Genomic DNA, 23,068 nt, shown 5'->3' with positions numbered 1-23,068 from the left:
CCCGCCTTTTTTTTTTAAGGGAAGTTGTATGTGAACTTGCACCCTTTTATTAAATGAATGTTTCATAAAAATTAATCTTTACGCAATATGCCATTGCATTTTGATTTTTGAGATTGCAATTATCTTATGTATAAAAATGGATGTCACATGTATTTATTTAAAATACTCAGCATAAGACTTCCTGCGACAACAGTAGGATATAATGGTGAAGGTGAAATGTGGTGTGGTATGTTGACGTTGGCAGTAGATATCGAGTCAGAAGACATTATCCTCCTACCACGAGTGTGGCAAAGGTAAGCGTTTTCTGATGACCATAATCAGTAGAGATATCACCCTACCATGCTTAGTGTTTATCACCCTTGATACCGGATGGAGATGGTCTCTTTCTGTGAGAGTTTACTGTCATTCTCATAAAGCAATTAAAAATAATAATATGACCAAAGTTTTTTTATGACATAGGTGGCAAACGAGCAGGAGGCTCACCTGCTGGAAATTGACTACCACCGCCCATGGACATCTGCAATACTAGGGGCTTGCACGTATAATATTTATGGATTCAAAAATTAAAATCAATTAAAAAAAACCTTGCAGTAACAATACGTCCATAATAATATCAAGAAATTGTTTAAAATTATATGTTATAAAAATCACATCAATCATTTGTCGTATTATTTCGTATATATTTAATTCATTGTTCGATATTTTGCAACTATATGTTGCAAAATACAGAACCTTGCCAGGTCATAATGCCCTGTTCGACCCACTAAAACCATACTCGGGTTTCTACCATGCAGCCGAGTGGTGAGGCAATGAGATCGCCCAGGGCATACAATCACGACCCCAGTGGCAACTGCCGTAAGGTGGCTGAATACATGGAAAGCGTGCCTTAAGCATGCCTTCCTCTTCATCCTCCATGCGTGAATGTGACGAACTTCCCCGAGTCCGCTACAGACTGGAGGCTGGGCGTCAACAAAGCTTAGGCAGAGGCAGTCCTCAGCCTCTGCCTCAGGTACAAAGTGATTTTGGCCCATTGCAACATATTATTAGTGCACAAAATTTTTTTTTGCTATCTATAATGAAATTAAATTTTGTCTGATCAATTTTATGGCCTTGCCAAATTGTCTGGCAATGCGTTTGCCATGAATAATATTATGTAACAAACAAAATACTACAATTTAACAAAACAATAATAACAAAAATTTGCTTATATCACATAAAAATATAATGAATTTACAATTTTAAATTTCATTGAATTTAAATATTCAAAATATACTTGTTGTATTTCGCTTGATTCGTTGAAGTTATTAGAACTCAATAATATTAGAATACAATGATTCGCAAGAATCAACACAAAAAAATGTCAATGTCACTTCGACATTGTTGTACTCGAATGTCAAATAGTCTATAACCTACTTATTTTGACAGCCAAAAGTCAATAATGTTTTCATGTTTTTGTTTCGATAAGTTCAGTTGATTCAAGAATCAAGTCCGTGTTCGCAGTTTTGCCGTTTGCACTGGCAGTGTTCATTTGAAATCTCGGGGAACGGGTCTTCTTTGTTTCAATATTTTAATTTATACGTAAACAATATTAATAAAATGAAGGCGAAATCAGGTCTTACAAGATTTCACGATTGTTATATTCTTCGTAATAGTAAAATAATAAAAGAAGACTTATGGATAAGAGATGGAAAAATTGTTAACCCTGAACAAGTATTTTATGTGGAACAAGTTGAAGCAGATGTAACGGTGAATTGCGAAAATTCACTTATTGCACCGGGATTTATAGACATTCAAAACAATGGTACGTAAATAAACTTTATTTATTTCTTTATGAGACTAAACAAAAAGTCAGCAACTCTAAAAAGATATGAGGTCTCATTTATTAAAACTTTTTTAATATTTAAAAACTTGAAATAAATAAAACATTTAGATTTTCGTATTCTGCTAAGGTGGATGGGGTGTTGACTTTTCTTACGACTCGGAAAATGTTGAAGAAGGTGTCCAAAAAGTAGCGAAAGAATTGTTAGCGCATGGTGTGACATCATTCTGCCCAACAATGGTCACTTCAGACAAGGAAAAGTATTCGAAAATTCTGCCTAGAATACGAAAACAACAAGGAAGTCAACTGGGAGCAAGTATTCTAGGTGTACATCTTGAAGGACCATTTATTAGCTTAGCCAAGAAAGGTGCCCATAAGGATGAATATATTCAAAACCCTGAAAAGGTATGTCATATATTTTTTGGGGGTCTCCTTGGCCTTGTTTACTACTTAACATATTTAATTTAACAATTAACTAAATAAAATATTATTAATAATACTTAAATAAAGAGGTCATATTAGCTATAATTGCTTATTTTGCAATATTTATTATCAGAAAACATTTATCAATAACCTACTTTGGTTTTATTGAACCAACATGTAGGATACTTAACCACTATCATGTGACATAAATATGTTTTTATTATTTTTAACCACAACAACTTTTTAATATTTAAATAAATCATAAAATAATGTCAATGTTTGTCACTTTTGTCGATCACACTGTGATTATTTTAAGTTTAATTAACAAAATGCTTCACTATTTATTACAATTCGGAGTTCATACTTATTTGAATTATATCAAAAATATATATTATTTATGTTGTAAGAACAAACAGCTTCTAATTTCTTTAAAGTTACACGATACTCATACCAAATATATGTTTATTCCATGACATACATTACATTTCGTAAAAACAATATTAAAAAAAAATGAAAAACTATGGTACCTTTCAGCACCACATTTGAAAGCTTTTAAAGCTTTTTCAATTTGCATATATCTAAGTTTAATATGTGGGACTTTTTTAAGGGATTAGAATCAATTCATGAGGTATATGGATCTCTCGATAATGTTATAATTGTAACAATAGCACCAGAATTACCCGGTGCATTAGAAGCAATCAAAGGATTAACAAGTCTTGGAATAAAAGTTGCTCTTGGGCATTCATCTGCTAGTCTCGCACAAGGAGAGGAGGGCATTAAATGTGGTGCTAATTTAATTACTCATCTCTTTAATGCCATGTTGCCTGTGAGTATAATTTATATTTATTACTTTAATAATTTTATGAATGAGTCAGTGTATTGCAGGAACAAAATATTGTATTGTATTTTATTTACTACCTAATTTTGCCTGCACCCCTCATTTAACACAAGCTAAAGAAAACGACGGTTCGATTTTTCGGCGAAGATCGAGTCGACAAACTCATTAATTTGTGATCGCCAATTCTTGCGTTTACGCTTACCTGCGCTCCACTTTAAGCGACTAATACCTATTACACCGTTCATTCATTTTAAGACTAGTTGTTCACATTGTGAATTTCAGATTCTACTTCAGTCTAGTTTAATGGCTTTTATTTAACAGTATTACACATATTGTGATATAAAATCCTTTAAAAAATCTAGTCTGCTTTTCGCCGTGTTTATTCACCTTCATCTGCAAATGTTCCACTTTTTCTTTTATCCAATTAACTACACATTCTTTAATTATTGATGACAGATGTTTTTTGTCTTTGGTGTTTGTTATCTTAAGTATTTTAGTATTTTCAATAATAAATCATCCTCATAATTATAAACGATTAAGTTAATATTTTCTTAATTTATATCAATAGTTTACAATTTCACCAACCGTAAGTATAATATGGCCTGCTCCATAAAAGTCGCTCTGCTTATCTTCACCATCCATAGTTTCATAAATCTGATACGCACCTACCATTAAATAAGGTAAACGCAAGGTTCTCCACCCTACACATCGGTTTAAAACACTGGGCTATATATAAATACAATTAAATAAAAACTTTTTACTCTTTGAGATCGCTTCGTATTATTACATATTATACTTCAGTGTCCATTCATGTTTATTTTATAATTCGATTTTGAGATAATTCTCTAAAAAACCTCATGCAAATGCACTTACTCAAAGCTCAATAAGTAAGTACACATATAACGAAAGATAATGTCAATTAACTTTTTCATTAACTTGATATTGGAACTGAAGTGAACCTTTTAAGAATATATTTATTTACAATTGCCTGTAAAAAAATATTATTGTATTTTTTTAATTCAAGGAAAAGCTTTGATTGAAAAAAAACTTTGATACATTTTTATTCAAAGCTTCGTTTTATATATAGTTTGCGGAATGTATGTTTAACAGTCGTGAAATCCGCGCAAGTACAATTTTAGGTGTAAGAGGTGTTAGCGAACGAAAATATATCAATCTATAAATTGCCTATCGTGTCTCTCTTGCGTTGTACATTTCTGAACCAACTGAACGCTTTCTTGATCTTTCTCCTTAGCCGAATTCGCTGACCGCTGTCATAGCCTGCTAGTTTATTTTCCCATTGTAAATATTTTAACAATTTCTGGTAATTTATTATCTCTTACATGTAGATTTTAGTATCAGGATTTGGAAATCGATTATATTTATATAACACATTTATTCATTGAGTGTATTTTATTATTATTAGTTTCACCATCGTGATCCCGGCTTAGTGGGATTACTCGCATCAACAACGGAAAAACAAGTTTATTATGGTATAATATCAGATGGTATACACACTCATCCTGCTGCCCTTAGAATAGCGTGTAGAACTAATCCTGAGGGTAATGTATACGTAACTATAACTTTAATTCTATAAATACGAGAAATGGCAACCTCGTAATAGAGAATTATTATGAATGATGAATGAATTTTTTAAATATGACGTTTACATGAAACGTCGTATTTAAAAAATACACACAAATATAAATTAATTGCTCTTAATTTGTTACCTGATTTGTGTGGCACTAATTTTTTATAAGCTGACAGATAAAATAAAACATTCTTGTGGACAAAATTTCCATCGATCGCAATTGCCGCCAATTTTAATTGCAGTATTTTTAAATGCTATTGAATCATAGATAAAAAATTTACATTTCTTAAAATTACATAGCTGTAATAGTTTCAAAATAAAATCATATTTATTAAAATTTTCTTTACTTATTTATTATATTATTTATTTTATTAATGACTTACGATGAATATTTTATCACTTGGACATGACATAAAATATAATTTCAGTTATTTAAGGAAGGCGAGAGTACTTACGAATCGAGTAATTATTACGATAACGACAAAGTTTTTAATATCGTTTTCTAAATTTCAATAATAATGGTTATTTAATATCTGCAATTAACATATAATGAAATAAAATTTTCAGGATTAATATTAGTGAGTGACGCCGTCGCAGCTCAAGGCTTGGCTGACGGAAACTACCGGATCGGTCCGCAATCAGTAAATGTTGAAAATGGTCGTGCGTACATAACAGGAACCAAAGTCCTCTGTGGTAGCACCACTGCACTAGACGAATGTGTTAAAACTTTGAAGGAAGCTACAGGTAACTACTTTAGGAGAACCGTCTTAAATCTGAAGCTCAAATCTAATAATAATAAGATAAAATAAATAAAACAAAAATAAAATAGTAACGGATAAACATTAAAACTTTCTAGACTTTTAACAACAAATAGTAGATGATGTATCTTAATGTAAACTAAACTTAATAAATTATTCAAAGAATTACCCTAAAAGTAACAGCTTATAATTACCATGTGGCTGGACTAAGGCCTCCTCTCCCTTTAAGGTTTGAAGCTAGCGCTAATTATTTGTCAATTAATATTTATTTAATTTCAGATTGCTCGTTAGAATATGCTTTGGAAACTGCATCTCTCCACCCAGCTAAGGCTCTAGGTATCGATCATATAAAAGGAAAGTTAGATTTCGGACATGATGCAGACTTTGTAATTATACATCCAAAATCAATGAAAGTACTATCTACTTGGATTGCTGGGGAATGTGTTTATAAAAGTTCCTAATGTGGTACAAAAAATAGCTTTAAGTTACCTTATGTGATATATATACATTTTTATATACAAAATTAATGTAATGCACAAAGTGCTTCTTACTTACTTTATTGACACAAATATATTGGAATAAAAATCTTTGTTTACATTGAAGCAGTTTTTCTCTATAGGCGGCCCGTCACCGTTCGCCTATGTTGTAAGAATTCAGATTAGTTAAGTGAGTGAGAAAAACTGAGCATTACCGGGCGTACAATGTTACTCTGTTTATAATAACAAATGTCCAATGAAATATCAGTAGTAATAATTAGTACTGATATTACATTGGACATTTGTCCTACGTTATAAAAACAGCTGCAGTACAGATGAATACTCATACGCGATACTTTACAGGCTAGTTCTGCTGTATACAAATATAGGATTTCGTTGTTCTTGGGTCACAAAGTGTAAAATAAACAAAACGTGTCATAGTGGCATGGAAAATCTTTATTGAAGTAAATATATTTATAAAGTCAGTACAATTTAAGTTCAATAGTTTCCAAAAATATTAAAGTGCAGGTTGCTGATCACCTGGCAATGTTAAATATGATTATTTCTTAATTAAAATACAAGCTAATATTGAGAAAACTGTAATATGTGAATAATAACATGTATATACCTAAATAAAATCATGACAAAAATATATTTTAGGCAGGCTCTGAATTACACTGCTCTGTGCTGTTGTTATCCTGGCCACAGTTCACGATACATAATAAACTTAATTATTAAGAAACCACAAAGATCACGTGACAATTCCAACTCTAGCAATAGAAAGAGTTCCATCGACAGTCCAAATTCTCACGTAAAACTAGCAGCGAATAAATTGGTCAAAGTAAGATGTGCAACTAGTCAAAAAACAAATACTACGTTTGTCCACACGAATAAATGGTGAGCCAAATAAGATGATTTCAATGTAGCGCAATCAATTCCTCCCGTACGTAGTGGACATACATATAAACTAGTTGGGCATCTTAATTTTACAATAAAATCAAGTTACAAACTACGCAATGTATATTCATGTATACAATAATTACTAAGTGTATGAATGTATAATAATGTAAATACATTTTCATGAAAAACAAAATAATATCATGGAATATTCAAAGAGCCAAAATATTTGAGATTAACTCTACCTCGATATTATTAACTTCTAAGATCTAGGCACAATGCAGCAAAGACTCCTGTATGAATAACAATATTTTCGTTGACTGTGGGGCAAAATAATTTAGTCAACACCATCGCACAAGACGCACTGAACACATAATCTAAGCTTCTTTATCGAGAACACGGAAAGTATGCAATCGATGAATCAATAGATGCTTTAGGAACCTTATGGACCGGTGTGAGCAGGATTAATGAGGTCAGAAATGGGGTAAGCAGCTTAGAGAATGGTTTCAGAAACGAGTCCCATGCGTCAATGCTGCCGGCGCCCCGCGCAACTTGCCCTCATGGCAAGCTGCTTTCAAGGCTACTACATCTAATAAAACTTTAACTTTTACAATTTTTTCAAACTTTACGGAGGGTATTGTCTGTTAGATTATATACCCCATGTGGACTATTCCTAAATTTAAAATACTTTTAACAGAATAAAATTATTGAGCAATATATTCTTCTGAGAATATAATAGACATTTGCTCAGCTGCACCAACTCTACGGAAATAATCTTTAAATTCTAATATCAAATACCAATGCACACTCCACAAATGTCATTTTCATATCAAAAAAATTAAAATAACTAATTAAATTATAAGCATTATTAGAAATCTTTGGATCAAAATAAAATATGCATTTGGAACATGCACCTTTCACACAAACACAAATTAAATAAATTTAAATTGTAAACATAAAATGACAAGAAAATTAAAAAGTGGTAAACCTAACGTATACTTAAATCTAATTTTAAAAACACGCCATTTTAACATATTACTAAACCGAAACAAAAAATACGGGTGTTGCGTATTTTATGTGAACAACATAAACAATCATTCTCACATTACGACAAATGTAAGCAAGCTAAGTCAGCGTGCATTGGTGCGGTAGTTCTCTTCAAAAATGTTGCAATTCTAGTGCACATCCTAAAAACTCCAATGTTAAGCACACCATGAAAGGTAAAACAAACATTTTTGTCTACATGTGGCGTATTGTGAGAGATACGAATAGATTCATTATGATATGTTTTGTTATTTACTGAATAATTTGCGTGATGAGAATATCTAAATGGCCGTTTAAGTGAAAAAATTATGCTTATAGTTAATGAATCAAATGAACTAAAAAAATAAGATACTACAATACGTAAATACCAAGAATTGTATATTAAAATATTTGTACTTTTACTGACTAAAGGAAAAAACATTGGCAACTGCTAATAATCCTACAATTGTAAAAAAAATAACTTGTATAATGTAGATTGAAAATGGTCTTCTCAAATTCGTTCACTCTAGATGTGGAATGCAATTAGAATTCTTTAACAATATTAAAAGGTATAATAAATTTTTATAATCAGCTCAACAATGTATATAATCTATAATAATTTAAAAGCCTAGATCCAAACTGTGATATTTATTGCACAAGCACACTGTGGCTTATAAATTCCGATCGGAATAGAGCTCACAACCTTAATTGTTGGTTTTCAAAAAAGTGGAGAGACCAAATAAGTCGGTGGTGTTAAAGGTGGGTGAAGAAATCTAAAAACATTAAACATGCTAAATATATCTTATAATATAGTGAAAATATCTTGATGACTATTACCTTCGGTATATTTAAATAGTTACTGTGTCGTACAGCGATAACATATTACAAACAATATTTCAACTATTCGTTCGATCACTATACTTGTTAGGCAAGCAGGTGATCAGCTTTCTGTGCCCTAACCAGACCGAAGACTATATGACAAACAAATTAAAATTGGCCAAACCCCACCCACAGTCATTTTAATACGGTCCGATAAGTGATGAGAGTACTGTTATATGCCAACTCCACCGGAACCATCGAGCTGTGCTTGGTGCCACAACATAGGCAATACGCCCACCTCCAATAGGGAGGGTAACATTAGAGCTCACCTTGTGCGCTGCGAACCCTACAAATATTACATTCCGTAGCACTAAACCTCCCGACTGCGTCAAAGTGCGCACCGCGTCGCCCTGCGTCATCCAACGACAGCGGTGCGACATCTCCGACGAAGCGTCCTCAATCGAGTGCCCCGTAATGCAATAACTACATCTACTGAAGTTATTTATTGCTGGATACATAGGGAATATAGATTCAAGAGAAATATATTTACCAAAAATTGCTTTAAAGTGTATATAGGTAACTTTTAAGATTCCCGAGAAAGGCTACTGTAATGTACTCTAATGATACAATTATTATCAAGTAATGTCAATGGACAATAGATACCATTTGACCTGCCATTACCCCATGACTAAGTGCTTACTTGCTACGGCAAGAATGTACAGCCTGCGGGAGAGCCAGTACAAGCCCTCGCCCGCGCCCTCTAACAAACACTAACAACACCATCCTAGGGCAAACGTCGTACTGCTCTTTGTATATCAATTGAAAAATACTAACATCTACATAAACTTCTACGCCGACGCCTACATAAGATATATGGCAAGAACAAAAGGAAACATTGTCAACGATATATCACCAAAATAATTCAAGTTTAAGGTAAAATTAATAATTATACAAATGATAATACTTTCGAACATACGGCCAAAAATAATAAAGCCGATGTAATCATTTCAAAAATTACACATATATATTAAAACTTCAAATTTATTAATATTGAAATTCACACATAAAATAGTATAATTTGTAAAATTATCCAAAACTTATCACACCACTTTTTAATAATTTTATGCAACCCTAAGCAATATTATTAATAGCGTCAAACGCTCCCTTTGGGGCTTATAAGTTCTATTTCGGTTAATTTTACGTCACTAACACCCAATAATTTTGATTAATGGACAACAAATAAAAATTGAACATTATAATAGTATTAAAATCCTGAATATTTATAAACAAAAAAAAATTGGCAACAATTAGTAACTAATTTTACAATATTATACAATAAAATAATTACTATGTGCATGCACAAATATCGTAAGAAAATAATTTGGCAGTAAAAATTCGTAACTCTAAAGGCCCATCGCACTGGCCAAAAATACTATAAATATAGGCCCGGAACATATATTAAAACGAAACAGTTAAACGACGAAATCAGAGTATTAATCACACCTATCATCCACGAAGGGTAATGACTCATTTATAACCTAATTTAAAAAATAAAGAAAATAAAATTCCCTAATACTATCGGGACAAAAATCCTGAAACAAATAACTTAAAAACAATAAGAAAAAAACCCAAAAGTTACTCACTAATATAATAGAGGATTCAAGACTCAACGTCAAAAATTAACTTATCACTGGGTCAGACCAGCGTTCCCTCGCACTTCTTTCGATCGGTTGAAGTCTTCTATTGTGTTTTCATGTCTCCCTATTATTGCTTATATCACATTAAATGTTGCAATGTATTTTAGAACTGTTCCAATATACAACAAATTAAACAAATATTTCTAATTAAGTACATACATTAATTTACATTATATTATATTACTAGTGAATTGCTAATTTTTTTTTATAAGTGATAATAATATGGCTCAGCAATACACCGTATTGGTTCTGTATATAAAATTAACACAAAATAAAATAATGATTCTTAACGTTCTAATAATGTAAAAGAAATACAGGAACTTAAATTATCCAAAAATCATATTTCGAATTACTCAAGACGATTCTTTAGTGTCTTTTAATTTGAATGATCCATGAAATTAGAGAGCAAATTATATAACAATTTGTAAACAAAATATCACACACAAATTTAGGTGGTCTGGTTAAGTACTTCAATTATAAACATGGATTAAGTATTGCGAATCGATAATGACATCAAATAAAAGACTTTCGTTTTCTTATGTGGTGAGCTCGTTACCACAAATAACGTAACATTAATTTAAAATATATAAAAAATAATAATAAAACAATTACTAATCTTTGGAAGACGAAAGCCTTGACAGGTCCAATTTAATATTTTTTCAAATAGCGTCATTACGATTGCCATACATTTAACCATATTATTATCAGTGTTAATATTTAATATACATCAGACATTTAAAATAGATGAACAAAGAAATATTTTACACGAATATGTTTGATGTAATATTACACTACTAACCACAATTTTAACATTTTTTTTTTTGGTCTACTACCTAAAAATTTTATGAATCTCAATTTTGAATATTAAATGTGGATAGCTATAAAAATATATACTTTGGCGAACTGTATACGAATTTTAAACGCATTATTTTTGTAGAAATAAAATTTGTTTATAATGGCACATTCATGTATATATTTTTTATTATTTAATAATATTATTTAACGATCAAATAAGATGAACTGGAAATTACTATTCATTTGTGACATTTTTCACCCGTGGTATATAATGTAATAAGTTATCTTAATTATTTTTTATCGCGACTATATGCACGAAAATGCCACACAAACAGTTTGTAATTATTATTATTTTTTCATTATTATCAGTACAAAATTATTTTATGTTTAATAACAATGGCTTCCCAATATAATTAGCATCAGATAAATTTAAATTAACCAAATCGTATATATCATTATTAATAGCCTACCCATGAAAATTTTCAAATATAGGCTCTTAAAACAAGAGTACATGAAAAAACGTTTTGTATAGACACAAGAAATCTGTAAATGGTAAATATATTTTAACGGACAATATATAATATTGTATACGCGATTAACCTAAACTAGATGGCACGTTATTTTAGTGTCGCCCCCTTTGGTCATAATAATAATAATAAAATTTTGTTAACAATAAACTCAATTGTGCGTTAGACGTATCTGTTCGAATACAGGCTGCAGAGATCATTAAATTGCCAATACTGTAAGCTCTGAAGTCAAAATGTATTATCGAATGTTATGGAGTAACGCAAAGATAATGAGGCGACACTCCCACGCAGACCCCTAATTGACATGTATTATTAACTTCACTCGAACTAGGAACCATACCAGCTGCTAAATTTAGAAACATAATCGTAATTCCAGTCAATGGTCAGAAGTGCAAATATGCTATGTTTTGATCATAGACCAATCATATTTGGCAGTGAAAAACTTTGTTTATAATATACATTTGTTTGACTTAAATCCCACAACAGTAGTGAACCAAGTTCTACTATAAATATTGGTCACAATAAAAAGTAATCATATAAATGATGGAACGTCTAATTACTAATGGAACCAAAACAATTGTTTAATAATGTATTATATCGAATTCTCCAAAATATGAGAACTCTACAATCAAAGTAATTATCCTTCTTTCATGCATATTGACTGGATCATAACATATGTAAAAAAAGAGATATTAGCCTAAACTTTGGATCGTTTGTTAATAATAACAACTAAATGCAACCATAATAAAAAACGTGAGATGAATTAAACCAAAAACGAAAGAGTCTAGTACTTTGGGAATCATATATATCCATCGGCAGTGACATCTATTCAATCCTTAATTCAAATTCCACAACATAAGGAAAAAAAATATATATAGAAAAAAAAGGATTACCACAGATCACCGCAAATGGATAAAATTTAACTATAATGGAAAACACAAAACAACAAAGTAAGTAGTCGAATACTGTTTTAGCAAAAATTTAAGCTTTGTAAAATCAGCAATTAAATATAATAATATAAGGAATAAATGTGAGATCTTGTAGTAAGCAGACTTACAGCCATTGAGTTATTCCTCAGACAATGTAAAGGGTGTTGAGGACTAGAACGTGGTGATTATTCTTAGCCAGAGTGACGATATAACCTTCAGATGTAATCTTAAGTCCACAGCAGCGAGAAACCTTAAAACAAATGCAAACATTTAGACATTAATCCTAGTTTAAAGAAAATCGATTTTCTGCACTAAAATACTCCACCTCTATTGAATATAATATAGCTATGAGAATCGAACTGGAAAATTCTACAATTATAATATCATTTTCAAATTTTCAACAACATTTCGACTAAGAACAATTTTTTTTTTCTAATAGCCAGTATAAACTATCTTTGTTTATGTCTACTATTATAATATTGTTTCATATTAAAATGTAATTTCATTATATCTGAATTTGAAAATGTTCTTGACACTCGAGAGTCGAGATGGCCCAGTGGTTAGAACGCCTGCATCTAAACCGATGATTGAGGGTTCAAACCCAGACAAGCACTGCTGATTCATGTGCTTAATTTGTCTTTATAATTCATCTCGTGCTCAGCGGTAAAGGAAAACACCGTGAGGAAACCTGCATGTGACAAATTTCATAGAAATTCTGCCACATGTGTATTCCACCAACCCACATTGGAACAGCGTGGTGGAATATGTTCCAAACCTTCTCCTCAAAGGGAGAGGAGGCCTTTAGCTCAGCAGTGGGAATTTACAGGCTGTTGTTGTTGTTGTTGTGTTGTTTGAAAATGTTATAATTTTCTTTTTAAGTCTATTAACAGACTAACAACAAACCTTGACGTAGGGGCATTCGAACTCGGTGACGAGAACGCCCTCTCGCGAGAACACGGCGACATGGAACTTGTTGCCGTGCGAGTCGCCGATGAGCACGTCGCCCGCGTCCGACACGTCGATACCGTTCGGGAAGTTTGTCACGTTCTCGCAGCCGATGCGACGCAAGAACCGGCCCTCGTCGTCGAACACTACGACGCAGTGCCCCTTGAAGTCGCACACGTAGAATTCCTTGCCTGCAAAACGGATCTTGTTAAAGCCTTTGAAATGCTTTCACCCACAACCTTAAATTATAATATAGTGACTAGAACGTACACAACACTATCTTAATTTTAAATAAAAGTTTTCATATGACTATCTAATATTTTTTTTTGGGAATCCTTATAGATCCATCATTGATATTGTTCGTCAATACTCATTATGTTGTGCTCATGTCTCTATCATAAGAAAACACAAAGTATTATCACTGTTAAAAATACTATCATATATTAAAAAAATAGAAGACAGTAAGCAAACCTTTGTTAATTTACCATGTATTAAAACTTGTTCAAAAACAATGTTTAAACATACCACTGATGGCAATATCCGATGGCTCTCTCATGCATTCACTGCAATCGAACCAACTCATGAGATCGCCCTCTTCAGATAGGATAAAAACTGTAGGAGTAACACTGTCGACAGCAACAATGAGTCCTTCAGCTGTGACAGCCAAACCCGCGACAATATCGATGAAGCGCACCTAAAAACAAAACATTTTTTTATGCAAAAACCAAGTATGATAATGGTTATTGCAAAATATTATGTAAGAATATAATCTATACAACATTACACGATAGTTAAAAAGCTAATTTTGCTTACAAAGCTAGTTAAGCTAATGCTAATTTACCTTAACAAATCAGCAAAAAAATAATTTATAAGTTTAATAAAAACGTACAGCGATCTTCTTTAAGAAGTGTCCATTTTTGGTGAAAATTTGCATTCGTGATCTTTCGTTTCCACGATCGCAGACCACAAATTTCCCTGTAGCTCGGACAACGGCAACTTTACGTGGATACCAAAGTTGACCCTCTTCTTTGCCAGCGACACCAAAATTAAACTTGTGATTGCCAGATTTGTCAAATACCTAAAAAAAACAAGTTATTAACTTATTAGTATCATTAACGAGACATTAATTTAAATAAAATTGATTGATTCGTGAGTGATAAGAATTAATTAACTATAGTAAATACCGTAATGCGATGATTATTAGTATCAGCAACAATGATGTCTTCATCGTTGCCGAGGCAAAATCCGTGTGGTGAATTAAATTGTCCCTTGCCTCCGCCGAGTTGACCGAATTTGAATCTTATGTGCATGGGAGTAGCTTTAGTGGCCCGGACGAGTGGCGCAGGGGGCGCAACAAGCGCGGCTTCTTCGGCAGCAGTCAGTAGAGGTCTACCAGGAGACACTCCACGAGGACCGACTCCACCGATGCCACCGACACCACCAACACCACCAACACCACCAAAACCATTGACTTCTGAAAATATTGAATAATATGAGACAATATCACATACATTACTCTGATCCCAATTTAAGTAGCTGAAGCACTTGTGTTATAGAAATCAGAAGTAACGACGGTACCACAAACACCCAGACCCAAGACAACATAGAAAACTAATGGTAATCTACATCGACTCGGCCGGGAATCGAACCCGGGACCTCAAAGTGGCGTACCCATGAAAACCGGTGTACACACCACTCGACCATGGAGGTCGTCAATAATAAGCATTGCATCGTAAATTACCATTATGCCATCACACCAAATTAAAGACTAGTCAATTACCAGTATTCAATCCAAGTTTAGCGAGTGCTTGCAAGTTATTGTAGGCTTGAGGCGAGTTAAGATCTCCGGCTAGCAGCTCAGCAAGAGTAAAAGATGGAGCGGGGGATGCATGAGGTGGCGGTGGAACTTCCTTCTCAGCTATGCTCGCTAGTTGTTGCAAGTTGTATTCTACCATCGATGGCAACGCTGAAACTCCACCAACACCCGTTACAGCGCCAACACCGGGTACGCTATTAACGTTGACTACCCCGGGAATGACGTTGGTATTTCCCACAGCACCTACTCCTGGCACCGCGCCCACGCCCGGCACACCAATAGCTGGTACACCTCCAACTCCTGGAACACCCACCATGTTGCTAACACCTGTAACCCGACGAACATTTCCCAAAGAAAAATCATCGAAAACAGGTGCATTTGTCACTGACACAGCTGGTGAATGAGCATTGGATGCGACTGAAACTATAGCCGAAGATTCGCTAGCACGTTTTCTTTCTTCCGCTCTAGTTGCTTCAGTGCGGAATGTTCCAAATGTTTCTTCGGCTATCGAATCGAATTTTTCCAATTTCGTAACAAACTCCACGGAATAGTCGACGTCGAATTCAGGAGCACCTTCCAAAAGACGTGCAAATTGAGATGCAACAATTTTCTTCAACATTACAATTTCGGTTCCATCACCTCTTCGAAGAAGTCTCGCAGCAAATTTGCAAGCGCAATCTATACGTTGAACGGTTTTATCGACGCGATCGAACAAATCCATTACTTTAAGTTCTCTTTCTTTGTGCAGTCTCTCCAGTTCTTCCAAAGCTTTCTCACGACGTCTCTCGAGAGCTGCTTTGTATGCGTGATAAGCCTCTTTAATGACGCTTTCAGCATCATCTCTTTGTCGTTGTAAATCGCCTAAAGCATCATCAAGTCTAGCAGATGCACTCCCAGCGGAAACTGCGCGAGCATTTGCTTCGACAATAAAATTCCTAAGCTCAGCGCGGAGATTTGGTTCCGCATCAACGATGCGCTCACAACGATGTTCTCCAACTTTATGATCAACTGTTAGACATTCTGTGCAAGCTCCAACCTCACACTCGCAACAGTAAAATTTAAGGCTTTCGCCTACGTGACGTGTGCAGAAAATCGGCTTATGTACAGCCGTCTTTTCTTTGGATGATCGTAAGGCGTCGAATGGAACAACGCGATGGTTTTCAAAGCACCTCATGAACTCATGAGCTGAGTTACAGTTGGAACATAAGAAATGAGAGCAATCAGTACATCTTGCAACAGCTGGCTCTTTACTCTTACAGCAAGTGCAAACAACAGACTGATCCATGGAGGAAACGTCCAAGATGTTAGTGAGGACATAGTCTGAGGGAAGTGATGCAGCTCCTCCTCCAGGCATCTGTGTATAAAAAAAATATGATAAATATGTTAGCAAAATCATTTTTACAATAAATTTTGCTAAAAATATAATTACCACCTTAGTTTCTTGTTTACACAAAGGGCATTCAACCGCTAAATCATATTTAAGAGAATCCCCAGCTTCGTTTACCATCAATTTGTCAATGCATACTTCACAGAATACATGAAGGCATGACAATACACGAGGACTGCATAGTTTATTGCTGCAATACGAAAAAAGATTTCATTCAAATACGAAATCACACTATAATTTAAATTAATATTAATGGCACTCGATAAAACAGGTCAATTAATGATTAGGGAATTCTTTAAGTATCATAAGAGCGTGAGCTATTAAAATATCTTTATTTAATAAAATAAAATCATAAATTTGTTAAAATAGTTTGCTTAATTTATCTGAAAAAAAAAGTATGAAATTAAATAAATTACTTACTCGCAAATTTTACAATTTTGTTCTTGTTTTCCATTATCAGAAGCTTCCAAAGAACCTTCATCGCCAAGACTAACAAGGCCATCCCCATAAAGCTCGCCATTAATTTCTTCCATTTTAACTTATAATTAGTGTTGTATAATGTATATTTTTTACCTCAATCAACAATAACCTGTAACCAAATGAATAAATGCATATTTAATGCTATAAGCGAAACTAAAAATCTTTTTTTTAATTTAAATTATTTTTTTAATCAACATAAAATTCCAAACATGCAGTCTATCAGATGGTAGATAGTTATGATCACCCATATTAAATCACACTAAAAATATTAACTATTTTTCACAATGTACAGCACTATGATTTTATATTTTATACACCTTACATACCCTATTTAATTCCAACCTATGATTAATAATTATTATATGCCCATAATTTAACTACCAAATTAGTTTAATTATTTTTATCTATTCAGAGGGTACGTACAAAGCCTTTCTAATACTTTTTTAACATAATTTGTATTTGTATTTATATAATTGTTAGCTTAATTAAATGAAGTTATTAGTAAGATTAGCATTATCATTCAACATATTTAGTTTATTACAATCTATATTAAAAAAAGATCATCATTACAGGTAAATTATAAAAATTTTAATGTTGCATCATCATAATGCAAAGTATATTTTCTTATATTGTTTATATTCCTTTGCTGTTAGATAACATTATTTAAATCCACTTATTTTTACCTTTAAATATAATAAACTAAATTTCAAATACAGATATTTTGTAGATTCAACTATTCCTTATCAATAATAATACCTATTTTATAATTTCTGTTAAAAGAATATATTTTACATTTACAATAAATTTTAAAGTAAGACTAAGCCTACAACATAATGGTTTATTATCAAAGTAATACATTAACAGGCATTTTAAAAATATTTTTATTATGATTTAATCATATTAATATCTAAAGAGATCCATACATAACATGACATAAATTAATTATCAGTCACTCATTTTACAAGATGGTCATGTTACTATAGTCATAAAAAAATAAAGTTCTAGCTGTTTTAATTAACATAACTAGTCAAGAAAAGTTTATAAGCACTAGGCAATTTCAGAGGTTGATAAAAACATCTTAACTTAAAATTACTTCTTATACTCAACTAATTCCTAATATTAGTTAAATGTTGAATGCTAAAATCAGTATCCAAATACTCTATAATATTTTATACTTTTAAAATGTATATATATTATATTAACACTAATATATTAAATAGTATAATACCTTACATAATATAAATTTAAGTATTTGGAAAAACTTAGATGAATACAAAGTATATTTTGATTAAATTTGATACTCAATTTGTTACCAGATTCTAAACTATAAGGACACAATTAACATTGCATTTTATTTATAGTTAATAAGGACAAAATATGTAACATTTTCTTTGTTAATATACAAAAGCAATGATATTAAATGTTTTAAAATGAATAACCAGGACAATTTAATGTATATTATATTATTACATATATCTCTATATATTTTGTGAAATTGATTTAATCAATGTATAATAAAGGAAAAGTATTATGTATATGCTAGTTCCTGTTAGTTTACATAATCATTTAAAATAGAAAAATAAATACAATTAGTATACTGCAGTATTTGTAATACTCTTGACTCTGAAAAATATTTTATACATTTTTAAGCTTGTATTATTCCTGAATGAACAAACTATTGCACTGTTTCTTTTAGACAACTTTAAGGATATTTTAAAATAAAAGATAATATACCACTAAAACCTTGTTCAAATCAACTTAGGATCAGCAAAATCTTTCATAAGCAGAGTCTAAGGTAAAGGATTCATTTTTTCCTCACTGCCGAACTATTATTCAATTTCGTTAATGAAGAACTGAATCAACGAGTATTGTATTTATTTTAAAATAATTACAACTCAATACCGAATGTGAAATAAAAGAATTAACATCGCATCTATAGTCTGCAGGTATCTACATACCTATACTGAAGTACCTATCATAAACGCAATGCACCATGCACGCTGCAGACAATGGCGAAGGTCGATAGTCCACTTCGTAGAGATTTTAAGCAATTAGATCGAAATTAGAATAAACAAAGGTATATTTAAAAGACGTACTAACCTTTAACAGTAATATTTTGCGGAAAGGGCGATAATCAAACACGCAGAATGTTCTACCACGCCGTAACTATGAGAATCTTCATCACTATGTAAATAAATAAAAAATGAGCATCAAGCTTCAATAGATATATTTTTTAAATAAAATAGTTTCTTCGATGAGTTTTATATGAAATGTTTTGTCACGTTCTCATTTTAAAAAGACGAATGAATACATCACTGTTTAGGTATTGATTTTCTTCGTTGGTTGCGCTTTAAAATACTACTGTCGTTTTTTGTACTGGCAACAATTAGAATTACGATTCAAAGACTAAATCAATTTGGTTTTGTATAAATATGTGATTTTTTAATGAAAATTATATTTTAAATATCAATAGTAATAAATATTCACAGATCACATTTGTAAGCGTTTTTGGTAAATGTTTAAACAATATAATATTTAATGACCCTAGCACTCATCAGAAATTTGTTGGATTGTGCCTGTTCATATTTTTATTAAATTTAATTCGTTAATTAAGCAAATTGCGGCAATTTTTACAAATGAAATGAAATACAATTTTTTATTCGAGGATAAATCAAAGTATCATATGTTTTACAGTGTTTGATGACAATTCAAATTAATAAATATGTATACTAATAGTAGTTTTACCCACACAACAGTAGTTTTATTAAAAAAAAATACTATTTTTATTTTTTGATGTTTGCTCACAGTCACTAAATAAAATTTCTCTAGTTGCAAGTTATACATGCATATGTATGAAAGGCAGCCTGAATACACATTAGTTTAAAACATTAGTAATTAGTAATAAATATTAGTCTTGAAAATAGTAAAAGTAATTGGCGCAATAACGGTGTAAAAAAAACCTTATGCTAGTAGGTATTTTAGTACTCATTTTGGTATCCCATATTCTATAAACCTATAGTTTTAATATACACAAAAACGATAAAAAAATAAAAATTACTAAAATGTGTTTTTCTTTATTATATATTTTTATTATTAATCTGTGTACGTGTGACGAGTCGAAGTTGTCATACGTGGATTAATCAAGTTGATTATATTGCCAGAGACAAACTAAGATATGCCATTTTTCCTCAAAATAGCTCTTAAATAATTTAGAAATTGTTCCTATAAGTGCTTGAGATGTTTAATAATAGGCTCCTATTAATGTCACATTTAAAAAATATAAAATTCTAGTTTTACTTATTATATGTCTTTTGAATGTCTTAAACGAACTTACAGACTTTCAGTTAATATCTTTAAGTATTAATTTTTAGGTAGACCCATTTTTCTTTAAGAGTTGTACATGTAATTATTTTAATTAATTGACTCGTGTTTACTCTGAGTATTATGTGTTAAATTAAAAAAAAATCATACATACAATTATTATTTTTTGCTTTAGTACCGTTTGGTATGAGTGTTCAGAGAGACGGATATTTTATATAATTTTATTACTCTATTACGGAACGCCAGTTGAAAACTTACGTGTAAATTATATTATAATAATAATATTTCGCTCATAAGCAATAATAGCGATTTTCCTTTGTAGGGCATAGCAGATAGGGGGATTAATTGTTAGTGTCTGTTTCATCTTTTGAATATTTACATGATTGTGGCATTTTTATAAGTTTTAGTGACTGTCATTAATTTTCCTGTAAATAATTTCACTTTAGTTAAAAGTACTAAAGTGAAATTATTTACAGGAAAATTATTATATACATGTATTATATACTTAATTTTATCAATAATTTTTATATTAGTTACAAAATGATTTGATCAAAGACAATAAATTTTCTTTATAATAACAAAAAATGTTTTTATTACCAATGTAGTTGAATGTTTAAATTTTACCTCATATGTAATTCTGATTTATCATAATTATTAGAAGAAAGTAATTAATAATTATGTACATAAGCTGGGTAAATTCAGAATCGACGTTGGCAACTTAAAGACTATTGACAATTACATGTTTTTTTTGCTCATGTCATTTGTCATTCAAGTTGAAAATAATTGTCGAAATACTGAAGTTATTTTAAAATAAAAAGAACTGTATTTTCTGAATATACCCATCTTAATTTTAACATCATATCAATTTACAATATTATATTGATATACAGCTTATTAATTTACAATGACTTTCATACCGAACTGGGAAGAATTTGAAAAATCTGCGGAGATGTTATATTTGAGAGATCCTTTAAATACACGTTACAGTATTAAATATTCTCATTCGAAAGGGGTATTTTTAGTAAAAATCACAGACAACAAAAAGGTAAATTACATCATGACATTAAAACATAACGATATGCTTGAAATAAATGCTTAATCAAAATTTTCACATTTGTAATGTTTTTACATATATTGATATACTTATATTGATATACTTAATAAATAATCTTAAAAAATCTTCAGGATAGTGGACCAAGTCCTCATTTTCGCAATAAGTAATTAAAACTAAGTGTCAAAATTGAATTATTATATGAAATTTGATTAATTACTAACAATACCTCAGAGTCCTTAATGAAATGTTTTATATTAATAGTTATAAAATTTTATGTAGTGCCTCATTAATTGATGATACTATATTATGAGGTATTGTGAAAACTTGTGTATTATAAAAACTTTAACTGTTGTTTTAACAAATATACTTTTATTAGAAATAATATCCTGAGAAATTGACCGTCAAATCAAAATTTATGATTAATTGAATCAATTATTTCAACAATTAACAATACAATAGCTCAAGATTATTATATTTACTATTATAATGTATCATTAAATGACACTTATATAAAATTTTATTTTTCAGTGCCTTCAATACAAAACAGAAGTCCAACAAGATGTAAGAAAAATTGACAAGTTTATATCAAATTTAATAAGACACATGGCCTCAAATGATAATTAATTATGTTAATAAATTGTTTATTTTAATCACTTGTATCTTTACGCCTTCCTTCATCCTTTATGTGTTAAATAAACTGTATGTATACTACTGTTAAAACCCAGGGAAGAGGAAATATATTTGTTTATTACTCTCTTGTATCCCAGTAACCTTCTCCACCTTATGGTGTCGATTTAATAAATGAATACCTATTTTAAATTTAATGTTAAAGCTATGAAATCATATGCTTGATAATATAAGTTATAGATTAATGACGATTTTTTACATAAACATTGTTAAGTGTCAAAAAGACAAAAAAGAAAGGCAGTATATATGAACATATAGAATACTTTTTTTTAAACCCAGTTATCATATGATATTTAATTTAATTAGTTTATTTATAACTCAAAAATAAAATTAAAATAAAATTTTCGACAATATGACACAATTAATAATGTTTATAACTGATGAAATATTAATTACTATTGAAATATACTTTAAGTAACAAATTAAATATTTTTTGTAATGTAATAAGTAAAATAGATATTAATTTTAGTGGATTATTCATAATAAATTATAATTTTCTTGTTAAAGACGAATATTGTAGATGCATGTATAAATAAGTGTATTGAAACCGATTGTTATAAAAAAAAAAATTAAACTTTATCATTTTTTGGTGTTTGATAAAATATGGCATTTTTTGTTTAAATAAATAGTTTGCAAGAATAACTATTTTTTTGAATAATTTGTTACAATAAACGTATGCAAATTATGATTAACTTGTTAAAAAGTACGGTTAAAAAAATCGGTAAAATCAAGCTTGTAATAGTAATCAGTCAGTCACTATTGCTATCAATTTTCGACAGTACACAGAAC

The 23,068-nt window shown here is 30.9% G+C and overlaps 3 protein-coding genes across 4 annotated transcripts; 2 read left to right on the top strand and 1 right to left on the bottom strand.

Moving 5' to 3' along the window:
• The first annotated feature begins 1,416 nt into the window (after nt 1-1,416).
• LOC124544295 (N-acetylglucosamine-6-phosphate deacetylase) lies at nt 1,417-6,023 on the top strand. The gene is made up of 6 exons (XM_047122776.1): nt 1,417-1,801; nt 1,950-2,224; nt 2,850-3,068; nt 4,504-4,639; nt 5,236-5,412; nt 5,706-6,023. The coding sequence occupies exons 1-6, from the start codon at nt 1,597-1,599 to the stop codon at nt 5,885-5,887; spliced, it is 1,194 nt and encodes a 397-aa protein (XP_046978732.1). The 5' UTR covers nt 1,417-1,596; the 3' UTR covers nt 5,888-6,023.
• A 317-nt stretch (nt 6,024-6,340) lies between these two features.
• Nucleotides 6,341-19,585, bottom strand: LOC124544294 (brain tumor protein-like). Of its 2 annotated transcripts, none has more exons than XM_047122774.1 (9): nt 19,318-19,585; nt 17,158-17,326; nt 16,780-16,927; nt 15,315-16,704; nt 14,719-15,008; nt 14,424-14,612; nt 14,060-14,228; nt 13,493-13,725; nt 6,341-12,839 (listed from the first exon to the last, which is right to left on the bottom strand). In XM_047122774.1, exons 2-9 carry the CDS (start codon nt 17,268-17,270, stop codon nt 12,735-12,737), a joined length of 2,637 nt encoding a protein of 878 aa, XP_046978730.1. In that variant the 5' UTR covers nt 17,271-17,326; nt 19,318-19,585; the 3' UTR covers nt 6,341-12,734. The 2 variants fall into 2 exon arrangements, with proteins under 2 accessions (XP_046978730.1, XP_046978731.1); XM_047122775.1 differs by having other exon boundaries at nt 16,783-16,927.
• A 1,679-nt stretch (nt 19,586-21,264) lies between these two features.
• On the top strand, nt 21,265-22,242 carry LOC124544233 (signal recognition particle 9 kDa protein). The gene is made up of 2 exons (XM_047122704.1): nt 21,265-21,583; nt 22,121-22,242. The coding sequence occupies exons 1-2, from the start codon at nt 21,443-21,445 to the stop codon at nt 22,214-22,216; spliced, it is 237 nt and encodes a 78-aa protein (XP_046978660.1). The 5' UTR covers nt 21,265-21,442; the 3' UTR covers nt 22,217-22,242.
• The last annotated feature ends 826 nt before the right edge of the window (nt 22,243-23,068 follow it).

Source organism: Vanessa cardui, chromosome 4 (genome assembly GCF_905220365.1).
Source record: "Vanessa cardui chromosome 4, ilVanCard2.1, whole genome shotgun sequence".
Classification (NCBI taxonomy): Eukaryota; Metazoa; Arthropoda; class Insecta; order Lepidoptera; family Nymphalidae; genus Vanessa; species Vanessa cardui.
Note: the sequence above shows the minus strand (reverse complement) of the source record. Positions and strands in the feature narration are given on the sequence as shown.

Excerpts from the sequence above, each read along its gene's own strand:
- LOC124544233 (XM_047122704.1), top strand. The coding sequence starts at position 21,443 with ATGACTTTCATACCGAACTGGGAAGAATTTGAAAAATCTGCGGAGATG. Across the intron at positions 21,584-22,120 it reads AAATCACAGACAACAAAAAG|TGCCTTCAATACAAAACAGA; the intron begins GTAAATTACATC and ends TTTATTTTTCAG.
- LOC124544295 (XM_047122776.1), top strand. The coding sequence starts at position 1,597 with ATGAAGGCGAAATCAGGTCTTACAAGATTTCACGATTGTTATATTCTT. Across the intron at positions 1,802-1,949 it reads TATAGACATTCAAAACAATG|GTGGATGGGGTGTTGACTTT; the intron begins GTACGTAAATAA and ends TATTCTGCTAAG. Across the intron at positions 4,640-5,235 it reads GTGTAGAACTAATCCTGAGG|GATTAATATTAGTGAGTGAC; the intron begins GTAATGTATACG and ends TAAAATTTTCAG.
- LOC124544294 (XM_047122774.1), bottom strand. The coding sequence starts at position 17,270 with ATGGAAGAAATTAATGGCGAGCTTTATGGGGATGGCCTTGTTAGTCTT. Across the intron at positions 16,705-16,779 it reads GTAAACAAGAAACTAAGGTG|ATGCCTGGAGGAGGAGCTGC; the intron begins GTAATTATATTT and ends TTTTATACACAG. Across the intron at positions 14,613-14,718 it reads CTAATAATCATCGCATTACG|GTATTTGACAAATCTGGCAA; the intron begins GTATTTACTATA and ends TGTTTTTTTTAG.